This window comes from Myxocyprinus asiaticus, chromosome 40 (genome assembly GCF_019703515.2).
Source record: "Myxocyprinus asiaticus isolate MX2 ecotype Aquarium Trade chromosome 40, UBuf_Myxa_2, whole genome shotgun sequence".
Taxonomy (NCBI): domain Eukaryota; kingdom Metazoa; phylum Chordata; class Actinopteri; order Cypriniformes; family Catostomidae; genus Myxocyprinus; species Myxocyprinus asiaticus.
Genome location: NC_059383.1, coordinates 15,402,216 through 15,422,834, shown reverse-complemented (window position 1 = coordinate 15,422,834; position 20,619 = coordinate 15,402,216). Strand labels below are relative to the sequence as shown.

Here is a 20,619-nt window from a genome sequence, read left to right as displayed (position 1 = left end):
TTAATGTCCAACAGATGTGTTCTGACTATGACCAAGAAATTCTGCAGAGATGCTCACATTCCATGTAAATCACAACATTAGCTTGGAAAATGCTGCAAATCCTATTATAAAGAAAAAACTCTTTTTCCAAACCATGTGTCCTGAAGGCAGTATATTCTGAAGTGTTGTTATTCTGTCAGCTAGAGTTTCATGTGCCAGGCTACTGCTGAGTTTCTGGAAGGAATGCAGTTACATATGCTGCTCTGGGTCCTGCTGATTCCCACCACAGCAAGTGTCACATTTCAGCATCTGGTTTTCATAGCCAATACAGGATGTCGTTGAAGTGCATTAAAGCAACAGTAGTTTAGAAATGAAACATATTTGGTCTGGACAACCACTTTTTGTTGAGGCGAGGACAGCTGTGTGTGTCTTTATTGTGTTTTTCCCCCCGCAAAAAAAGAGGCAGTCTCGACACTGGACCATCTCTTTGAAAGGTGCACATCTTCATATTTTACATGTGGGACTGCGACATAGACCTAGAACATGATTTGGATCACTTTATTTCTGTTTCATACCTTTCCTCATCTTCTTGCATCATCAAATACAACTATGGTGAGTAGTGTAAAAATTTGCTTTCTGTCAGCTGCAATAAATGTATAATATTTGTTCTTGAATGCCTTATATAAAACTTTTCATTCTCTTATTACGCTGTTCATTATGAAATGCATACAATGTTCTCAAAATAACATATGGTGTATTATATAAGTAGTGAACATGAAGGGTAACTGTTTTGAGATAAAATAATTAAATTTCATGTTAAACAGTCTCATTATATGCACATATATTGCAATACATTTTGATTTTACATACAGTACACATGATACTAGTCTTATGAAGATTACGCTGTAACATGATTTATATATTTATTTTCTTAATAGAATGCCAGCAGTACTAATCTCAATGAACCTGATAAATTAACAGAGGCGTTTGAGGATGGCTCTCATCATGGCCAAAAAGAACATTATAACAGAGATGCAGGCAAGGATAAGTGCACTATGCCATGTGAAATGACAGCAAAGCTAATGCGTGATGAGAAGCATTCCTTGTGCAGTAGGTGTTTCTTTTGTATTTCATGCATGCAATGAAAACTGTTTTAATGATTTACACACACTCTACATTCACTGCCTCTGTCTTTCCCAATCTATATGTTCACTGCTTTACTTCACAACTCATTTTGTGTATATTAGTTAACCTCCAGCATACCATGGTATCATATACTAGAAACACCAGGAAGTTGATAAGAGATCTTATTGATGAACAGCAGAAGGCCTTGGAATTTCTCTCAAGTCAGGTATTCAGTACATTTCAAACTTCCAAACATCACATCCTATGTTCTTATACAATATGTTGTAAAAAAATTTTTTTTTTTTTTTGTGGAGCTTATGGAGCTTATGGCTAGAGTAAACACACTCAGTTTAGATGTTCAGAGAAGCAACAGTGACATCTTTTCTTTGAAGCCTATGCTATCCCATGGTAAGATATTAGCCTGCTTTCTTTTAATAAATTTTTATTATTTTAATTTCTGTTCCACATCCTCACAGTGAATCCCTTTCGTTTTACAGGGAGAGATTGTAGTGACATCAAAGAAACACTAGGGGAAGTATCTCCAAAAATCCCTAGTGGAATTTATTTAATTCAGCCAGAAAACACAGATGTTTCATTTGAGGAAAGTACCTCTCTTTGACTTTAGATGAAAAAATGTTCAAAAAACATTTCTGTTTATCAGAAGCAAAACAAATATGTGATTTAAGCTCTGATGAATTAAGTGCCTCATAATGGCCATCTAACAGGTGTTTTGTGAGATGGATTATATGGAGGTTGGATGGACAGTAATACAGAGAAAGACGGATGGTCTCACAGACTTCAAACGAGTTTGGTCAGAGTACTTGGATGGATTTGGACACTTACCAGGCAGGTTGCTCGTATCAGTCTTGGCAGTAGCCAATTTCCAAATGGCATAAAATGAATTAACCGATTAAAATGGCATACATTTTTATCTCTTAAATATAAATGGAAGTGCATTGACTGTTGGTTTTGTCTCTGAAGGTGATCATTGGTTGGGTTTGAGGAAGGTCTTCAACATTGTGAGTCAGAAGAACACACGTTTCCAGCTGCATGTGTCTCTGGTCTCCCATGATGATTCCACAGCCTATGCTTCATACGACAACTTCTGGATTGAAGATGAAACCAAATTCTTTGCAATACACCTTGGCAGATATGCTGGTAGTGCAGGTCAGAAAATGGAAAATAGTTTTCTTACATTGCAGTAATTAATGTAAAAATACAGGTTCAGAGCTCGAAAGAACTTTATTTTAACTTTATTTAGCACTGTATTTTTCTAATCAGTCTATAATCCACAATTATCTATTGAGAAAATGTATAATCCAATTGTGTCTAATACTTAATCTTGCATGTAAAACACGCAGCTAATGTCCAATTAATTAGTTGCAATGTCTAGTTTGGATATATAATAAAATCTCTGTTAAATAAAAAGTAATCTTTGCAACAAAGTAGTTTTATTACTAGTTTAGTATACATTTAAAAACCCCATGAATTTAGTATCAAGCACAATTTTTGTCATGTCTTGATGTGTTTCCAATGAAAACAGGAAGTCTGGGTGGGAGATATTGAAGGGCTCCACCCTTTTTTAAATAGCCGATAGGCTTTAGTCATGTCACAGTCATTAACCATGATTTGCTACTTGCTTGTCAGTTGCTGATGGTATTAGTTGGAGGGACATTCTCATTCAAGAGAGCATTTGATTATACAAAAGTCAAGATAGTATAATTTTTTCTTTCTCTCTCTCTCTTTCTGCAGGTGATGCTTTTAGAGGGTACTACCAAGAGCAGAACCAGGACACAGCCCCTTTCAGTACCTCTGATGTTGACAACGATGGCTGTATTCCATTCTGCACTTTTGATAATAAAGCTGTTGAGAGCTGCAGTGTGCACCAGAACAACACAGGATGGTGGTTTAACCAATGTGGCAAGGCAAATCTGAACGGCTCACCACTGGACCAAGATCGCTCCACCCAGTCACATATTCGATGGGACACCTGGACCAAGAATGGCATACCTGTCAGAATTAAATCAGTGTCTATGAAGATCAGGAGAGTTGATCTCCCAAACTAAAAACAAATCACTAAAGCAGTGAGCATCTGAAGATTATAGCATTGAAATGGAACAAATTAGCATTGGTACATTGGTACTAATGATACACTTTTATTCAATGAGCTTTCACAAACATTTTTAAGGGAAAAAACCCTATGGCATAGTGATTTAGTGTCCTGTGCTTTTTAATCTAGGTTCAGTGTCCAAAATATTCATATTCAACTTTTTCATTTGTTATGCAGTTCAGTAGGCTATATAAGGCAGTTGTGTCATTACTAAATGTTTTATTGACATGGAAAGCTCCTAGATTGGACCAAATGTTTCCACTTGAAACAAAACTGTCAAACTATTAGCTTTTAAAATCCCAGAAGAAATTTCTGTTGTGTTTAGATTGCATGAGACAGCAGATTTAAATCAAAACAGAATTATAGCTTCAACAAAATACTTTGTCATACTTAATAGACAATAAAGCCCAAACACAGGGCAGTCTGTCGCTAAAAAGATTTACTTTCATGAAAATTAGCTCTTAAATGACTTCATTGATGAAAATGCAAGTTTAATAAAGCAAGAGACTTGATTTGTATTTCTTGACTGTGAATGGCAACAAACAAGCACAAGCTTTCAGATAACCAAGCACTTTGAAATAAGGTAGAATATCTCTGTCCTCACTGATGTGGGTGGCCCATTGTTTGTCCTGATTCATTGGTACGATAGAGATAATTAACACAGTTAAAATAAGCTGCATAGTGTGTGGGCCTCTATTAGCATCACTGTCCTTAGGTAAATATGTCAGTGGTTTTGTGTACTGTATATGTTAAACCATCTGTACTCTGTCTATTTAGAGCAAAGAATCCTGCCAGATTTTGTCCTGCCAAAGACTAAACAAAATGTCCAAGTTGTGCTGAAGTGTTTGGTGAGCAGGATCTTGTTGATGTGGGAGTCACTGTGAAAGTGGAAGGATTTCTGGGACACACGTTCAGTGGTATTAAGAAACCACTGAATTCTGTTTAATAAACGTAAGAATTCTGTATTTATCTCAGAAATGGTTTTACTCTACCAAGTATGTGAAACGCAGGCACATTTAGCTATTGTATACTTGAGCTTAATTTTGTGCATTGTTGCGTTCCAAAATGTGTGAGAACACAATTCATTAGACAACGCAAGTATGCGTTCAGTGTTGGGTAGTAATGGACTAAATGTATTCTAAATTATGTAATCCGATTACTAAAATCAAGTTCTTGTAATTATATTACATTTATTAAATGTGCATAATCTTATTACAGTAACTTGTTTATGGATTAGATGATTACAGATCTATTTTGGGGGTGGGGGGCACAAGAACAGACAAAAAACAAATTACTGTTTGAATTGAATTACATTTTCATCAAAACATGCAATATGTAATACAAAAGTAATCAGTATAGATTACCTAAAAGTGTAATCTAAATGATTACATTACTTATTTCAATTTTAAGTAAAAAAAGTACCAGATTACATTTCAGAAGTAATCTACCCAAGATGCTAGGGGCGCTATAGCAATCATTAGTGAGAATGGTCCGCTTCTACAGTGTGTTTACTCTTTCAAGCTAATTACTGTCATGGCAGAGAAAAAGTTTGAAGTGATTATCTCTGAGCAAGTAAGTTTAAATCAATATATTTATTGTAATTTACCAGAATTATAAACATCCAATTTAATGACACAGACTTTTGAAGGTAACTCCATTGCCCCCTTGAGTACTGAGATATGTTACTGACACAGTAACACAAGAACACACGTTGGAAATGTGTTGGTCATGTGCGCACATCTTCGTACACGAACATGCATTATGATTTTGGTCAAAGGGGACACATCATGGACAACAGTATTTTCTGTGTTTGAATTTAGTCTGAGCTCTTGGGGGGGGTTCCCTCACACTGACCTACAACCCCATGTGACGGGACTATTGTCTATTTTTTCTTTCTTTCTTTTTAGCACAAGACTGTCTACTCCGTTTGAACAAAATAATTATGTCAGACACACGCAAGACTCCCCAAGAATCACAACAGGAAATTCGGGAATCCCTACCAAAAATGCAAAGAATAATTAGATATATTGATGAAAATGAGTCATTCTGATATTTTAATGTTGTAAGAGTTGTAAGACAGGCTTGGCTCAGTAATAGACACATTTTTAGAATTTAGATTTTGGTCACTGTGGCTGAGATGCATAGTGTATAGAAGAGCTATAAGAAAGTTGTAGCTCCCAATTGGAAGTTGCCAGCTGTCCGATTGAATTGTTGTTTTTTCTGTTATCACTATCATTTATCAGCATGGCTTGTGTATTTCAAAATATTGAGGAAGGGCTGCACGTCACAGGCACAGTATAATAAATGAACAAAGATAATAACTTGACTGTTTGATTGTGAGCTAAAATGTAATGTTCAGTAAGTACCGGCAAAACTATGTGCATATTATTAGCTACGGTTTCGTTATAAGAAAAAAGATCATTAAATGTTAGTAATTTAGGAGTACCAACAATCATATATCAAAGAAGAAAATGGCAAATCGTGCCATTATTGAGAGGTGAAAATCAGTATTCACTCTGCCAGTGTCAGTCATCGTCTGTAACTTCCTTCAGAAAACAGCGCGTGGCGCACTCAGGCATGTTTAGAATCTTCCAACGTAAAAAAATCTAATTTGGATTATTTTTGAAAAGTAGGACAGATAATGTACAATGTTGTATTGTGTTACCGCAAACATTTTTAAAAAGTATGTTTTTATTCTAGTTTTTCCGAAACAACGGGACAACCCCACAAGTTACATTATTTTGGACTTATGTTGGGGATCCCTTAAATCTTACGGGAGGTCCGGGACCCCCCACACCCCCTCAATTCGAACAGTGAGTAATTTATTTGCACTTTTGACATAAAAGAGTTCAACTCTCATAACGTTCACAACACAACGCTACCTCCGTAGTCCACACTAAAACATAAAAAACAAAGCTGCAAAAAAGTAGTAATTCAGAAATCTATAAGCGCATTTACATACAACCACCCATGTTTGCATATCAATGTCTATTCAGTATTCAGCCACTTTGCTGAAGGACAGTGTGAACTATGCCAGTATGTGGAGGTTAACCAATAGTAACAGAGGTCGTTTGTGTATAGAATTCTAAAAGGTACAGTAGCAATATGATTTTTAATTCTAGGAGTCGGAGGGCTAACAATGGTTATTTAAAAATAAATTTCAGCTGTTATATTAAAAACTATTTGTATTAAAAAAATAAAATAAAATTAATGACTGCAAATTAAAATGTGACCCAATGGTTTATCAAATATGATTTCATTCTTGGCTAAGAAACACTCAAAGATCTACGGCAGCAAGACTTGTGTTGAGGGTATTTAATCAGTATGAACACTGTCCCTGGAAATGATGCTTAAAATATTCACTCTGATGGTCATCAATATCAGGGCCTATCAGCATGAGGATAGAAACAGTGACTTCCCATGCCCCACTGTGTGGGTTACCCTTTGACCTATCTGTTTGGCTCACATACTCAGTCTGATTTTTGTGGGCAGTATCATGACCACTAAAGCACGTACACATTTAGACACACACATATAGCAGTGAGAGTGTGGGAGAAAGAGTGCCAAAGAGATGCAAAATAAAGGGAGTAAAATGTGTGATGTAGCAGCTGAATGTATGTGATGATTGGTCAGTTTGGAATTCCACTGAAGCCGTTTCCCACAGTTTCAAGAGAGCTGGACTTTGGTTATGAACACACAGGATGTAGAGGTTTATTGGGAACACAGAAATAGACCCAAAGGGATTCTGCATCTGCACTTCTTCACTGGGTTTGATTTTGGAGGCTGAAAGCAGATTTTAATCCCGGTTTCTAATACAAACAAGATTTTGACAAGGAATTTATTTTATTTTGAAAGAAGAGGGAGCTGTTCAAAGTGCATATGGCATTTTTGTGATTTGTTCAGTGATTCTTAATAAAGTTTTACTGAAGATGTTGTTAATCAAGAATAGTAATGCATTTTTCAGTTTATTTAATGTCGAAAATTGGACTAAATGCTTTCAGGTTCAGTCTTAGACATTTAGCTAAATAAACTGAGCAAGGAACAAAGAAACATTTCATTTCAAAGAATATGTGAGGTTTTTTAAACCAACAAGAAGAGGTAAAGATTGTTACAAACCTCATTTATTGCCAATGAATGGAAACAACAGTGAAAATTCCCCAGTGCTCTGCACTGTCTCAAGACTTAAGTGAGAACATAACAAAGGATTGTAGAGGATGGTAACTTGTCAGTGCGTTATGCGCACTCTCATCATTTACAGCTGAATTTTTGGCTTTGGTGTATTCACATGTCATTAGTGAACTGCCTCAGTTGAAAGTATGAATCAAAGAAGACCTGTTCTGGAGGATAAAAATCAATCAAAGCATCACACAATTGAAAGGAGGAACAGAAGTAAGGACAATCTACTGATTAACGAAGACTTTGGTGAGGACTGTTATGGCAGTTATGGTCACTTTCATAGGTAAGTTGGTCAAGGTTCTGTACATATCAAGTTCAATGTATTGAAATGAAACTGCCAGTACAATCTATTTAAACACTGGTTTGCTTGTTTAAAAAGTCTTCATTAAAGTGGCTTGTTAGATTTTAGCAAAGCCTGTTTAAAATTTGTGATATTGTAGATATATGTCAAAGTCACACACAAAAGTATAGCATTAACATACATATGTAATAACATATTCAGGCAAACAAGATGATTGTCAGCCAAAGCTTAAAATTATCCGTAAGAATACATTAATGATTTTACTATAAACAATAACCAAGAAAACATTAAGTAGACATCATTTGTATAATTAAGTCTCATATCTGCCAATTCTGTTGGCAAGATTAAAATATCATATGATATGATTTACAGTATATTACATACCTAAGTTAAACAATTAATTATAAAATTCATGGATTATTTTAACCAGTGTTTATCTTCTGAGCAGAGAAAAATAAAATTGTGTTCATTTACATTGGTAATTTAGGTTATCTATTTTATTTATTTATTTTTATTTTTTATTATCTCATTCCAAAGCAAAATGTCATATTTTTATTAAACATTATAAATTAACAAATTATTAAGATCAGTATGGTTCTTCTCTTTTCAATAAAGGAAATATGATATTGAAGGCAGCTGAGATTGATAAGAAATTCTTGCCCTTCAGTAATGAAAAAAAAAAAAAAAAGTTGCTACAAATTAGAGTGAAATCATCACAAGGTTAAAAGTACCGGGCAAGAGAGAAATATAATTGATAATTACTTTTTATTTTATTTTAAATTTTTTTTTGCTTAAAAATGTTTTTAGAAACATTAAAGGTGATCTGTGTAATTGTTCGATGTTAAAATACTTTCTCCTATCCCAGCTTATTGTGCAGAGTCAGCTAAAGTAAGCAATTTGTTGGTTGATTACTTTGAGCATCCCAACACAGCAACACTGGCTCAACCAATGTCATGAATTTGGGGTGGGGTGGGATCTGTTTGCCCGACTAATAGCAAATAGTGGGAGTGTTCGGGAAACCTGTTTAAAAACAGTCCTTATTATCCGTTTAATAACTATAGTGGCACAGAAATGACATACTTCACCTTTAAAATTAAAAAGCTAGTTTTGTATGTTTTTGTCCATAGTGAGAGCCTGGCCCGACAGATGCTGCCCAAGAGCAGGAGACAGGCTGTGCGAGGGGCGGCCTACATGTTCAATGCCCATCCCAACAGCTTAACGCCTGTAGAGGAACGCTTCCTTGATTCTGCCGAGTATGGAAACATACCTGTCGTGCGTAGAATGCTTGAGGAGATCCCTGAGTTTGATGTCAACTGTGTGGACTATATGGGCCAGAATGCACTGCAGTTGGCAGTGGCTAACGAACACTTAGAAGTAACAGAGCTGTTGTTAAAGAAAGATAACCTATCGCGGATTGGCGACGCACTTTTGTTGGCCATCAGCAAAGGCTACACCAGGATTGTAGAAGCCATTCTGGGCCACAAAGCTTTCGCTGACTCCAAGAGACTTACGGCGAGCCCAAGTCAGGCACCAATGCACGATGACTTCTTCGCCTATGATGAAGATGGCACACGCTTTTCTCATGACGTCACTCCAATTATTCTAGCATCCCACTGCCATGAATACGAGATTGTGCACATTCTCCTGGGAAAGGGTGCTCGCATTGAGCAGCCACATGACTACTTTTGTACTTGTGACACCTGCAATTACCATCAAAAGTATGATTCTTTCAGCCACTCCCGGTCACGCATCAATGCTTACAGGGGATTGGCCAGTCCAGCTTACCTGTCTCTGTCCAATGAGGATCCTGTGATGGCGGCCTTGGAGCTCAGCAATGAGCTTGCCTCTATGGCTAATATTGAAAAGGAATTTAAGGTACGGCAATATCTTGCAGTAGATAGAAATGACTACTCTTAATATCTTAGCAAACAGTGACAATCAGATCTGTTAAAAATAATTACAAAATTTATGTATGGACCTTTTTCACATTTATGACATTCATTTTTGTCAACACTGCTAAACAATTTAATGTCACAATTAGCATATCACATTTCTCATAAAACATTAAAATAAGAATACCCCTATCTATTTGCGGCTAACTTTCGGGTAATGTGCAGCAAATTTGCAGTAAACTGTTTGGCGAAATGTCATTTGCATATGAAAATATGAACTTGTGTGAAATTTGCAGCAAAGTTTGCCACAGGAGTTCGTTGGAATGCTATCCATATTACTCTTACAACTTCTGCCATATCTGTCTATGGCAGAAACAGTAAGAGTAGGATAGTAGCAAGGGTACTATAACTGATTAATTTGTCCCAAATGAAGCACTATCTAGTTTATGGATTTTCAGAGTGTAATATCCTCCCTACTTGAAAGCATTTGCGCTTTTCAGCTGACGACACTGACATTTCAAACGTATGCGATGTGTTGCCGCTAGCATGTTAGCTAACCTTAGTTCAACATTTCTTTCTCAAATAATGTACATTCACAGCGTAGGGTGATGGTAAAGCATTTGACTCACATGTGTAAGGTGCTGTCCTCGCAGAAGTTTTGCTAGTTGCCACATTTACCAGTTACAGTAGTTTTGTCAGGCTAGCATCATGGCAATCCATTCCTCACAAAAATAGAGAGTTCTGGGAAACTTTGCAGCAAATTCGCCACTCATTATGTTTACATGCAAATGTGCTCTGTGCCAAACATTTAATTGTTGCCAAAGGTTTGTTGAAGGTTTACCACTACCGGTGAAGAACTGCAAATTTCTGGCAAACATTTGCGGCAAATCACAAGCTGATTTGCATGTGAAAATACTGAGTGGGAAATTTGCGACAAGTTTATCAGAACTTTATATTTTTTGTAAGGAAGCACTGAGTGCATAAAGTGTCCAACATTCCACACTCTGTTATTTTAGCTGAAGAGATGGCCTAAATTATCCGGGAATCGTATTTTCTGTGTTAACACACTATTCATATTACTTACACAGCAAAATGGTGTAGAATAATGCAGAAGTATTTGGGACACAGCTATTCAGCTAGCAAGCTAGATAACAAATAAAACAGTACAATTATAACACTCATCCTCGTAATTAAAGATTTTGTGCTCATAAAAGAATTTGTACCCCTTTTTGGCTTTTGTTTTTTTTATCATAATCTGAATGTTATCATTAATCCTTGGGATGCAAAAGCCAGTTTGGGGAAGGTTGTGTAGTTATGCTGAAAACTCCATAGCAGCAGTGTTGACTAATTAGCTAGATTTATTTATAAATTAATGCCAGATAATATAATATAAAACAAAGTACAGTGATAAAGATATACATTAAATAAGATACATTAATAGAGAACGAATGATTTTCTGTATTTACCCTACTAAATTAAAGCAAAAATACATATTCAAAGTATGTGAAAAGGGTCCATGTTGTATATTTCCACTGATGCATCTTCTTAAGTGTTTAGCAATGATTATCTTCCTCAGAATGAATATAGGAAACTTTCTATGCAATGCAAAGACTTTGTTGTGGGACTACTGGATCTATGCCGGAGCACAGAGGAAGTGGAAGCAATTTTGAATGGTGAAGAGGATGATACTTTAGAACTGCCCGGCCGGCCCAGTCTCATTCGCTTAAAACTCGCAATAAAATATGAACTGAAAAAGGTAAATTGAAGAAAACAAAAATTGTGTTGTTTAGATAATTTCTGCAGAAATGCAGAAAAGATTTCAAACAGAGAGAATGCCCTGTAGTTAAACACCTCTTTTTAAATTGGTCCTAAACAGTTTGTGGCTCATCCTAATTGTCAACAACAGCTCTTATCGATATGGTATGAAAACCTGCCTGAACTCAGGCAGCAGACCACAGCTATTAAGTTCCTGGTGGTTTTAGGTGTTGCCGTGGGACTGCCCTTCCTAGCAATGGTGTATTGGGTTGCACCATGCAGCAAGGTATGTGTGTTCACAGAAAATGTATGCGCTTTTATTTCTAATACTGCAGAAAAACTGGGTGTATTGCATAGCAAACATGCCATACATATAATCTGAGGATGACACCAGTAATCAGTAAATGTTTTTAAAGGGATAGTTCACCCCAAAATGAAAATTCTGTCATTTACTCACCCTAATGTTGTTCCAAACCCGTATCCCATTTTTTTTTTCTGTGGAAGTCAGAGATGTTAGGTAGAATGTTAGCCTCAGTCATCATTCACTTTCATTGTATCTTTTCCACAATGAAGAAAGTAAAACCATGAGGGTGAGAAATTGATGACATAATTTTCATCTTTGGGTGAACTATCCCTTTAACATTTGAATAATCTTCTGAAAAACATTGCTCAATAAGACTGTTCTGTCCCTTTAATGCTTTTTATGGCTTTAAATTCCCATGGTTGTAAATTGCAGCAGTGCTTAAAATATGCACCCATGTCCTATGAGTCATAATAACGTTGATAAGCATATCTGGCCGATAAGTTGCGATGAAACACATATACAGTATAATTATTTCAAGTATGTACTGTATCAACAGAACAAGAAATCTGTAACAACAGTCTAAAATTTTTTGTTATCAACAGATGGGAAAGATCATGCGTGGCCCTTTCCTTAAATTTGTGGCCCATGCAGCCTCCTTCACTATTTTCCTTGGCCTTTTGGTCATGAATGCTGCAGACCGCTTTGATGGGACAAAGCTGCTTCCAAATATGACCATTCATGACTATCCAACGCAGCTTTTCCGTATGAAAACAACTCCCTTTACGTGGATGGAAATGCTCATAATTTCTTGGGTCGTAGGTTTGTTTCTGACTGCTTTTTAACTAATCAGTGGTTACTACTCAGAAGTTACTACTAATCAGTATTAAGAGAACAGAATGTACAGTTCATATGCATGTCCCTAGTCAAAGAGCCTGTTTAAAACAACCTGTTTTGATTTAATTTTCTTAGGGATGATTTGGGCAGAATGCAAGGAGATCTGGTCCCAAGGCCCAAGAGAGTATTTGCTTGAGCCTTGGAATTTGCTCGACTTTGGAATGTTGGCCATTTTCGTTGCATCCTTCATCTCAAGGATAATGGCTTTCTGGCATGCAAGTGCAGCTCAACGCTATGTCAATGAGCACTACACAGATTTAACAAATGTAACTTTGCCTGCTGTGGTGGGATACTTCCAGTTGGGTGAGTACCAGTAATGACCTGTTGGGTCATTCTAAGAAACAGGTGTCTTTTCCAGTTTAATTTGATAAGGTACATTTTTATAATTTCTTTAAACATTCAATTAGACAAATAGTCATTTAGTCATTTATTCAAAGCGACTTACAAATTAGGAACATAACAAGCAATTTGTTATTCAGTCAACAATCATAAGTCAACAATATCTGCAATATCGCACTGCCAAGTTCTCAAAGAGGCTGGAGTAGTATAGATGCTAGCGCAGAAGAAAGAGACAGACAAGATTTTTTTTTTTTCTTCAGATAATGTGTTTAAGTGTTAATAAATTGCATTGTGCCATCTAATGCTAAATATATGCACTTTCATATATGTTTGGGTATAATTATGCCTTTAGAAGAGTAACAGGGTTGATGGTGACGGGTGCTCATAATCATAACTACAAAATTCTTATTAGAAAGATAATGTAATGCTGATATTTCTGCAAATATCCAATTTCAAATTATCAGTTGTTTACTAACTGCACAATATCATGGTAATAGGGTTGACATTTGAAGATCATCCCTACTGAGAAATCTAACAAAACATAAGATAAAGATAAAACAGAGACTTTAACTTATCCTTGAAGAGTTCCAGAAATAATGATATGCATCTGTTTTGTAGAATGACTCAGTTAACCTGAACTTTGTTTGGCAAATTTTGTATTGAGCCAAGTTGTGAAATAATATAGCAAGCAGTCTGTGTAAATTAATGTCTCTTTTATCTTGTTCCAGCTCGGATTGACTGGCTCCCCTCCGATCCTCAGGTCATTTCAGAGGGCTTGTATGCCATTGCAGTGGTTCTGAGCTTCTCTCGAATTGCATATATCCTACCAGCTAATGAGAGCTTCGGACCACTGCAGATATCTTTGGGCCGAACCGTGAAAGACATATTTAAGTTTATGGTTATCTTCATCCTGGTCTTTTTGGCCTTTATGATTGGAATGTTCAACCTCTTCTCATATTACTTAGGTGCTAAACAGAATGACGCCTTCACAACGTGAGTAGAATGAGAAATATACCTCTAATGAGAAATAACATTTTCCTCTGTTATTGGCCAAAATAGTTCAGCAAAATATTTTGATTCTGTTGTCATTCACTCACCTTCATGCTGTTTTTCTATGCAACACAAAAGAAGAAATTTTTGGAAGAATCGTTCCAAGTTCTTGCCCTACAAGCACCAAAAAGGACAAAAAATGTGATTCCATGATTCCAAGTATTCTGAGAAGACTTCCCTGTCTCATGAGAAGTCGTCATTATAGTACGAGATGCCAAAATCATAAGAAATTGCACAAGTTAGCTCTTTTATTCTATTATTAAGAGAAAAATAAAGGAACCAATGAACAATGTTATTAAGATTTTTCCCTTAGTTTAACCTCTAGTCCTAACCGTAAAGAATAACCTCTTATTGAAACACTAAACCTAACCATGATTTTAATAGGAAAATAACTTTTGTGTGCCATGGAAGATAGAAAACATCAGGGTTTGGAACAAGACAAAGGAAGCGTATTTATGGTTATTGATGTACATGTTACATCAGTCCTTTGTACTGCATAAATAGGGCCTAAATATGGAATTAATAACCAGATTGGTTCACAGACATTTCCTTTCTTAAAATATAGTGTTGGATAGGAGGCTAGCTAAAATGTGATGCCTGCATTGTATCAATTTGAAATTCTGTTTGTTGATTGGTTGTGAGAATTAAAGTCTTCAACTCCACCAAATCTTGTGATGCATTAACAAAATTTTCGGCATTGATGCCTAAGTAACAATGTTTCTCGCATGTGTAGTAACCAAACATGACATGCCATTCCTGAATTCTTAGAAAAATAACTGCATACGGGTTTGGAAGCAGCATGAGTGTGAGTGTTGAATTAATGTAGAATTCATATATTTTAAATGGTTCTGTCTCTCTAACTCTACAGTGTAGAAGAAAGCTTCAAAACATTGTTTTGGGCAATATTTGGCCTTTCCGAGGTCAGATCAGTAGTCGTGAACAATGGACACAAGTTTATAGAGAACACTGGCTATGTTCTCTATGGCGTATACAATGTCACAGTGGTCATCGTCCTACTTAACATGCTCATTGCCATGATCAACAATTCCTTTCAGGAAATTGAGGTACTTACACATCTCAGTTTAACAGCAACTCAATTCCGAAAAAATTGGGACAGTATGGAAACTGCTAATAACAGCAAAACTTAGTATTTGTAAATTCTATTCACCCTATGCTATATTGAAAGCACTACTAAAACACATTATTTGATGTTTTACCTTGTGAATTTATTTATTTATTTGATAAATATACTCTCAGATATACATATAATTTCAAATCAGATGATTGACAGTCGAGTGTTTACCACTGTGTAACTTCATTTCTTCTAATAAGTGTGGGCACTGAAGACACAAGTTTGTTAAGTTTAGCAAGCATTCATCCATTATTCAGGTCTTCAGCTGCGCAATAATACGAGGCCTTCGTTGCCATATTTTGCGCTTCATAATGTACCACACATTCTCAGTTGGAGACAGGTCAGGACTGCAGACATGCCAATCTAGCACACACACTCTCTGCTTATGCAGCCATGCACTTGTAATCCAGGCAGTATGTGGTTTGGTGTGGTTCTGCTGGAAACCACTTCTGAATGCTCGTGATCTCAGACGTCACTGTCTCAAAAAACATCATATGTCTGTAATGGATATCATAACATGGGTTCAGGAATATGATAAACCTTTGTCATCAACACCAATTGCCGCTGCATCCACAGATGCAAGTTAAGGCTTTGGAGATGGAAAGTAGAACAGTGGAATCATGTTTTGTGGTCCGGCGAGTCCACATTTCAAATTGTTTTTTGGAAAAAACAGTCATCGTGTTCTCAGGGCCAAAGAGGAAAAGGACCATCCAAGCTGTTATCAGTGTCAGATCCAACAGTTGGTGTCTGTCATGGTATGGTTGTATGTCAGTGCCCATGCATGGGTAACTTGCAAATTTGTGAGGGCATCATTAATGCAGAAAGATATGTAAAAATTTTGTTGCAGCATATACTGCCATTCAGACACCGTCTTTTCCAGATACTTGTACGGCAATGGGTTGTTGTTGGAGTGTTTCAATATACAGGGTGAATAGAATTTATAAATCACTCCTTTTTGTTTTTATTTGCAGTTTCCATACTGTCCCAACTTTTTCTGAATTGGGGTTGTACATTTGTTTGTACGTATTTCTTTCAAAGATCTGCTGACATGAAAAATCCTTGTGCAGTGGGGCAAATGGGATCTGTAAATCTCATGAGTGAGTGGAGACAAAAACTTTTTGCTGATGAAGCACTTCAGTGGAGATGTTTTTGCCTATAATGGAAAATACAATGTTATCTCCCCAGGATAGGTTTGAGTTTGAGTTTGTCATAACAGTCATCAGTTTTAATTGAAAAATCCAATTTGCTTTGCCCTTACCTCTGCATTTCTGTGTTAATTAGTTTGGCTTTCAAATTCAATTTAATTAGTGTGTTCTGGCTACTTTGGTCTCTGTTTGATTGCAGGATGATGCAGATGTGGAATGGAAGTTTGCCCGTGCCAAGCTCTGGTTCACCTACTTCGAGGAGGGCAGGACTCTCCCTGTACCATTTAACCTGGTGCCTAGTCCCAAATTTGTTCTGAGTCTGGTGATGGGGGCTAAGGGTCTCCTGCGGGAGCTCTTAAACAGACACAAAGCCATTATGAAGGGGTCTGAGCTCAGTGAGGTGAGGCAAATGCTTGTTTTCTCTATAGACAATGTTAGCAAAAAAATTTGCCATCATTTACTCACCCTTATGTCTTTTCAATACATATTATTTTATTTCTAACATGGAACACCAAAAGTATCATAAAAGGCATACTGTACTACTATAGATTGTGGTGAGAAACAACCAGAAATTTTAATCAGTTTTTCAATGTGAATACTGACGGCCATTGCGCAGTCATTAGCGTAAAAAACAATGTCGAGATTTTCAAAGAAAAGTGATGTAAATTTAAGATTGTTTCACAGCAAAATTTATTGTATGAAGCAGGACTTGTATGGACTTGTAAGACTACATTTGATACTCACTGTCAATTGGACCGGGATATTCATTCATGTTTGAAACGAGTATGACAAAATGTTTTATTTTTGGGTGAACTTTTCCTTTAAGTTAATAAGTATTGTACATTTACAATCGCAATAAACCACTCATGCTACTCTTGTGCTTTATTGGATCAAATTTCAGTTGGGAAAAAGCAAATCCAGCAGTGCCAAGAATCATTCTTGCTCAAGCCGATATCAGGCATGTGAAAGACTTTTGCTACTTTGAATGTTTGCCAATGGCCCAAATGTTTTAATTATAGCTGAGTTGTATTTGATGAATTTGAGGAGGAACTGACTGGTATTGCATTAAATCTGTACAGAAAATTATGAAGCGTCTTGTCAAGCGCTACATCATCAAAGCTCAAAATGACAAAGAATGTGATGAGGTCAATGAGGGTAAGTGTTTTTAAGCTTTTATGCAAGTTTTCAGGCACAGTGTTGGAATACACCCAAACATTTATCATTATTTTCTCACCCTCATGTCATTTTAAACCTGTATGTTTTTATTTTTTGACGTGGAACATTACACAGTTTTTGCGATACAACCAGGGCTGTAACGATCATAGACATAGAGCGACATACTTTTATAGTGCCTTTGGGGTGTTTTTCTTCCCTTTTTAAAGCTGAAAGTCATGGTCACAACGAACTGTCATTGTACGGGAAGAGCTACAAAAAGATTCTTCAAAAGTTCCCTTTTTGTGTTCCACAGAGAAAATAACAGGCATTGGAATGACATGACAACTAGTGGCATTGAAATTACATGACAATGAAAACTATGTCTTCTAATGTTTGTGATTCATCCATTTTATAATTCAGTCACTGTTAGAAAAAAAATCCTTCTGTGTTGCAGGTGAACTGAAGGAGATTAAGCAAGATATTTCAAGCCTTCGCTATGAGCTGTTAGAGGAAAAGACACACAATATAGAGGAGCTGGCTGAACTAGTGAGGAAACTTGAAAACAATCTCTCTCAGGACTGCTTAATACTAAAGTCTCATTAAGGAAATCAGACAACAGATTTTATTTTATTTTTTAACAGGAAAATGTACTTTAACGATGAATCAACTATTTATCAATCAAGATAATTTGCACAGGGATTTTGGTTCCACATGCTTCTTTACCTTGGCCTGGGTTAGTTGAAAGAAAGAAAAAATTTGCTATTGAACTTTTGGTGACTCCGAAGAAGTGATAATTTATGTTTTCATTTAGGCGATACTTTTAAACTTTCTTTATTTTTTGTTAAAATGCTTTCTCTTATCCTGGCTTAATATCCAGAGACATCTAACTATAAATAAGCCATTTGTAGGCTGACTCTGTGGCGCTATCAAAGCATTGCTCTGCTTGTTTGAGCATTCTAACCAGCACGACAAGATTGACTCAACCAATGGCACATAATGGTGAACAATGGTGTTCAGGGAAAACTGTTTGAAAACAATTAAGATTATTTGTCCAATTCCATTTGGTGAAGCTAGTGGCAGAGAATTTACACACTTCAGCTTTAACGTAACACTTCACAAATGCTCTTTTGTATGATACATAACACAACAATTAAAAAGCAATTTTGATTTGCTGTCCTTAGGTATAAGTTAACTCCTTTGAAAAATGTGACTGTGCAGCAACATTAAAATTCGTTTTACTGTAGCAACTTGGCAACAATGTTAAATTTTGCCAAATTTGGTTAAATTTCACAGCAAGATCAGTAAAAACCTATAACAGTTTTAGTTACCATTCATGATTTTTGATTGATTTATAACTCTTGATTAATTCTAAAGCTATACACTGGCCTGTTTGGTGGTTAGCAATGTTGTCTCACAACAAAAAGGTCCTGGGTTCGAGTCCTGACTGAACTGGGACTTTCTGTGTAGAGTTTGCATGTTCTACCCATGTTCATGTAGGTTTGCTCTGGTTTCCCCACAAGTCCAAAAACATGCAGGTTAAGTGAATTGGAGACTCTAAAATTGCCCTGTAGGTGTGAGTGAGAGTCCCTCAGCCACTGGGGGTTGCATCAGGAAGGGCATCTGGTGTAAAACCTGTGCCAAGTCAAAAATGCAGATCACAGATGGTCTCAGTCATAATGTAATGAATGTTCATTGATTTACACCTACAGTACTTCCAACACTCTCACAGCAGTCATTCTTTTTTTTATTACAACTACTTTTCATTTAGCTGTTTAATTATGTTAATAAAGAAATATATTCTGTACTCTGCCACATTTATTTTTAAACGTGTTTGTGCATGATTACCGACAGCACTTTTGTGATTGTCTGTGTATATTTTGGTGTTGGATCTTCACCATATTTCTACCTGTGGAAATAGTAAATTGATATCTTAGTAAATTGTGTAAGAGCACTGTTCTCTAGCTTATAGACATGCTATAATAACTGTGAAGTATATCAAGGGAAAGATAGACTGACGCAGTAACAATGAAATAATTTATGTCGAATTTCATCAAGAGAGGAAATGTATGGTTGGTCAGCAGTTATGATACACGGTCTTCTGACATTCACAGTCTCATGCAATTCATAAACTCAAGTAGTTTGTTATGATGTTCACAGAACAATCAGAAAATGGAAAAGAAGAATATAGTGTGCTTCCAGAACCACAGCAGCTTTGTTTGGCTGTGCTGACTAAATAGCACATGCAATTTAACCAGCACATGACTTGATCAAGCCTGTCTGAGCCTAAAAAATACTTCCTTTAATATGTCCTTAATCAAAGTTACAGTACATGTTTACAGTACAAGCTAAAAACATCTCTACCCAAGCACATAAACTCAAAAACAGCGGCTGCTAAATTCATGTTTGAGGTACGACTATGAAATGAAATGTTCTTAATGCCAACCACAGTCCTTATTTTACTCATTAATCAAAAACTGCTAAAAACTCATGAAGAATTCTTGAAGTCATGGCTCGAAAATGGCAATTCTCTCCTGAACTGAGCAGTTCTCTAATAAATAAAGTAAGAATCAGTTTCTGCCTTTTACATTATTTACAGACTATGTGCTCAATAGAACTATAGCGATTAAAAGTGCACTCAGTAAATTTTTGCTCGGGACTCCTTGGACTTACAGTGACACCTGGTGCTGTGAATGCAGCATCATTCAAAATCAGTAGTTTTCAGTTACAGATGCCAATGTAGAAATTCACTTTCACAATCAGCCATGATTCATTTAATCCATGAGTGAAAGTGTCCAAAAACAAGATGGTTACTGAGATTAAGCAAGAAGTATTCAGCTGGTCATGTGACTGTAAAATGGCAGCCCCCATGAGGGCTCCCCTGCCCCATGTAGAATAAAACAGCTTTTATAACATTACTGAGATGACTAGAGTCCTCATCTCATGTGAGTGGTCATGATTTTATAAATATGTCTCAAAATTAAAATTCATTTCTTTAGGAGTAAAACTTTTTTAATAGGGGAAAAAAAATGACTGAATGCACCTTTAAGAGTGCAATGTGTAGGTCAGACCTGGAAATTACAAAACCAGTTTCCTCCACAGCAGAACTTTTATATATGTGGACATCCTGGTTAAAGGTCCCTTAGTTGATGGCAAAGGTATGTACCTCACATTATATAGCTGTTAAACAAAAATCCCTTTTTTTAAAAAAAAGAGCAAATAAAATCACTGGGAATTTACCAGCTATGCTCATCATATGGGAATA

The 20,619-nt window shown here is 36.3% G+C and overlaps 2 protein-coding genes across 3 annotated transcripts; both read left to right on the top strand.

Annotated features, from left to right (window-relative positions):
* Nucleotides 1–263: 263 nt before the first annotated feature.
* LOC127431246 (angiopoietin-related protein 5-like) lies at nucleotides 264–5,514 on the top strand. Of its 2 annotated transcripts, none has more exons than XM_051681598.1 (8): nucleotides 264–591; nucleotides 961–1,089; nucleotides 1,227–1,330; nucleotides 1,419–1,512; nucleotides 1,602–1,706; nucleotides 1,831–1,950; nucleotides 2,086–2,271; nucleotides 2,857–5,514. In XM_051681598.1, exons 1-8 carry the CDS (start codon nucleotides 495–497, stop codon nucleotides 3,168–3,170), a joined length of 1,149 nt encoding a protein of 382 aa, XP_051537558.1. In that variant the 5' UTR covers nucleotides 264–494; the 3' UTR covers nucleotides 3,171–5,514. The 2 variants fall into 2 exon arrangements, with proteins under 2 accessions (XP_051537558.1, XP_051537557.1); XM_051681597.1 differs by having other exon boundaries at nucleotides 268–591; nucleotides 918–1,089; nucleotides 2,857–5,513.
* Nucleotides 5,515–6,754: 1,240 nt separating this feature from the next.
* On the top strand, nucleotides 6,755–19,893 carry LOC127431195 (short transient receptor potential channel 6-like). The gene is made up of 12 exons (XM_051681509.1): nucleotides 6,755–7,673; nucleotides 8,819–9,566; nucleotides 11,160–11,339; nucleotides 11,460–11,624; nucleotides 12,245–12,461; nucleotides 12,612–12,839; nucleotides 13,604–13,868; nucleotides 14,794–14,989; nucleotides 16,402–16,602; nucleotides 17,104–17,160; nucleotides 17,282–17,357; nucleotides 17,812–19,893. The coding sequence occupies exons 1-12, from the start codon at nucleotides 7,531–7,533 to the stop codon at nucleotides 17,958–17,960; spliced, it is 2,625 nt and encodes an 874-aa protein (XP_051537469.1). The 5' UTR covers nucleotides 6,755–7,530; the 3' UTR covers nucleotides 17,961–19,893.
* Nucleotides 19,894–20,619: the final 726 nt, after the last annotated feature.

What these genes read in the sequence shown, in the direction of transcription:
- LOC127431195 (XM_051681509.1), top strand. Translation starts at nt 7,531, where the DNA reads ATGAATCAAAGAAGACCTGTTCTGGAGGATAAAAATCAATCAAAGCAT. An exon ending in TAAAATATGAACTGAAAAAG is followed by an intron (nt 11,340 to 11,459) that starts GTAAATTGAAGA and finishes GGTCCTAAACAG; the next exon opens with TTTGTGGCTCATCCTAATTG. An exon ending in AGGGGTCTGAGCTCAGTGAG is followed by an intron (nt 16,603 to 17,103) that starts GTGAGGCAAATG and finishes ATCAAATTTCAG; the next exon opens with TTGGGAAAAAGCAAATCCAG.
- LOC127431246 (XM_051681597.1), top strand. Translation starts at nt 523, where the DNA reads ATGATTTGGATCACTTTATTTCTGTTTCATACCTTTCCTCATCTTCTT. An exon ending in TGAGAAGCATTCCTTGTGCA is followed by an intron (nt 1,090 to 1,226) that starts GTAGGTGTTTCT and finishes TGTGTATATTAG; the next exon opens with TTAACCTCCAGCATACCATG. An exon ending in TGGATTTGGACACTTACCAG is followed by an intron (nt 1,951 to 2,085) that starts GCAGGTTGCTCG and finishes TTGTCTCTGAAG; the next exon opens with GTGATCATTGGTTGGGTTTG.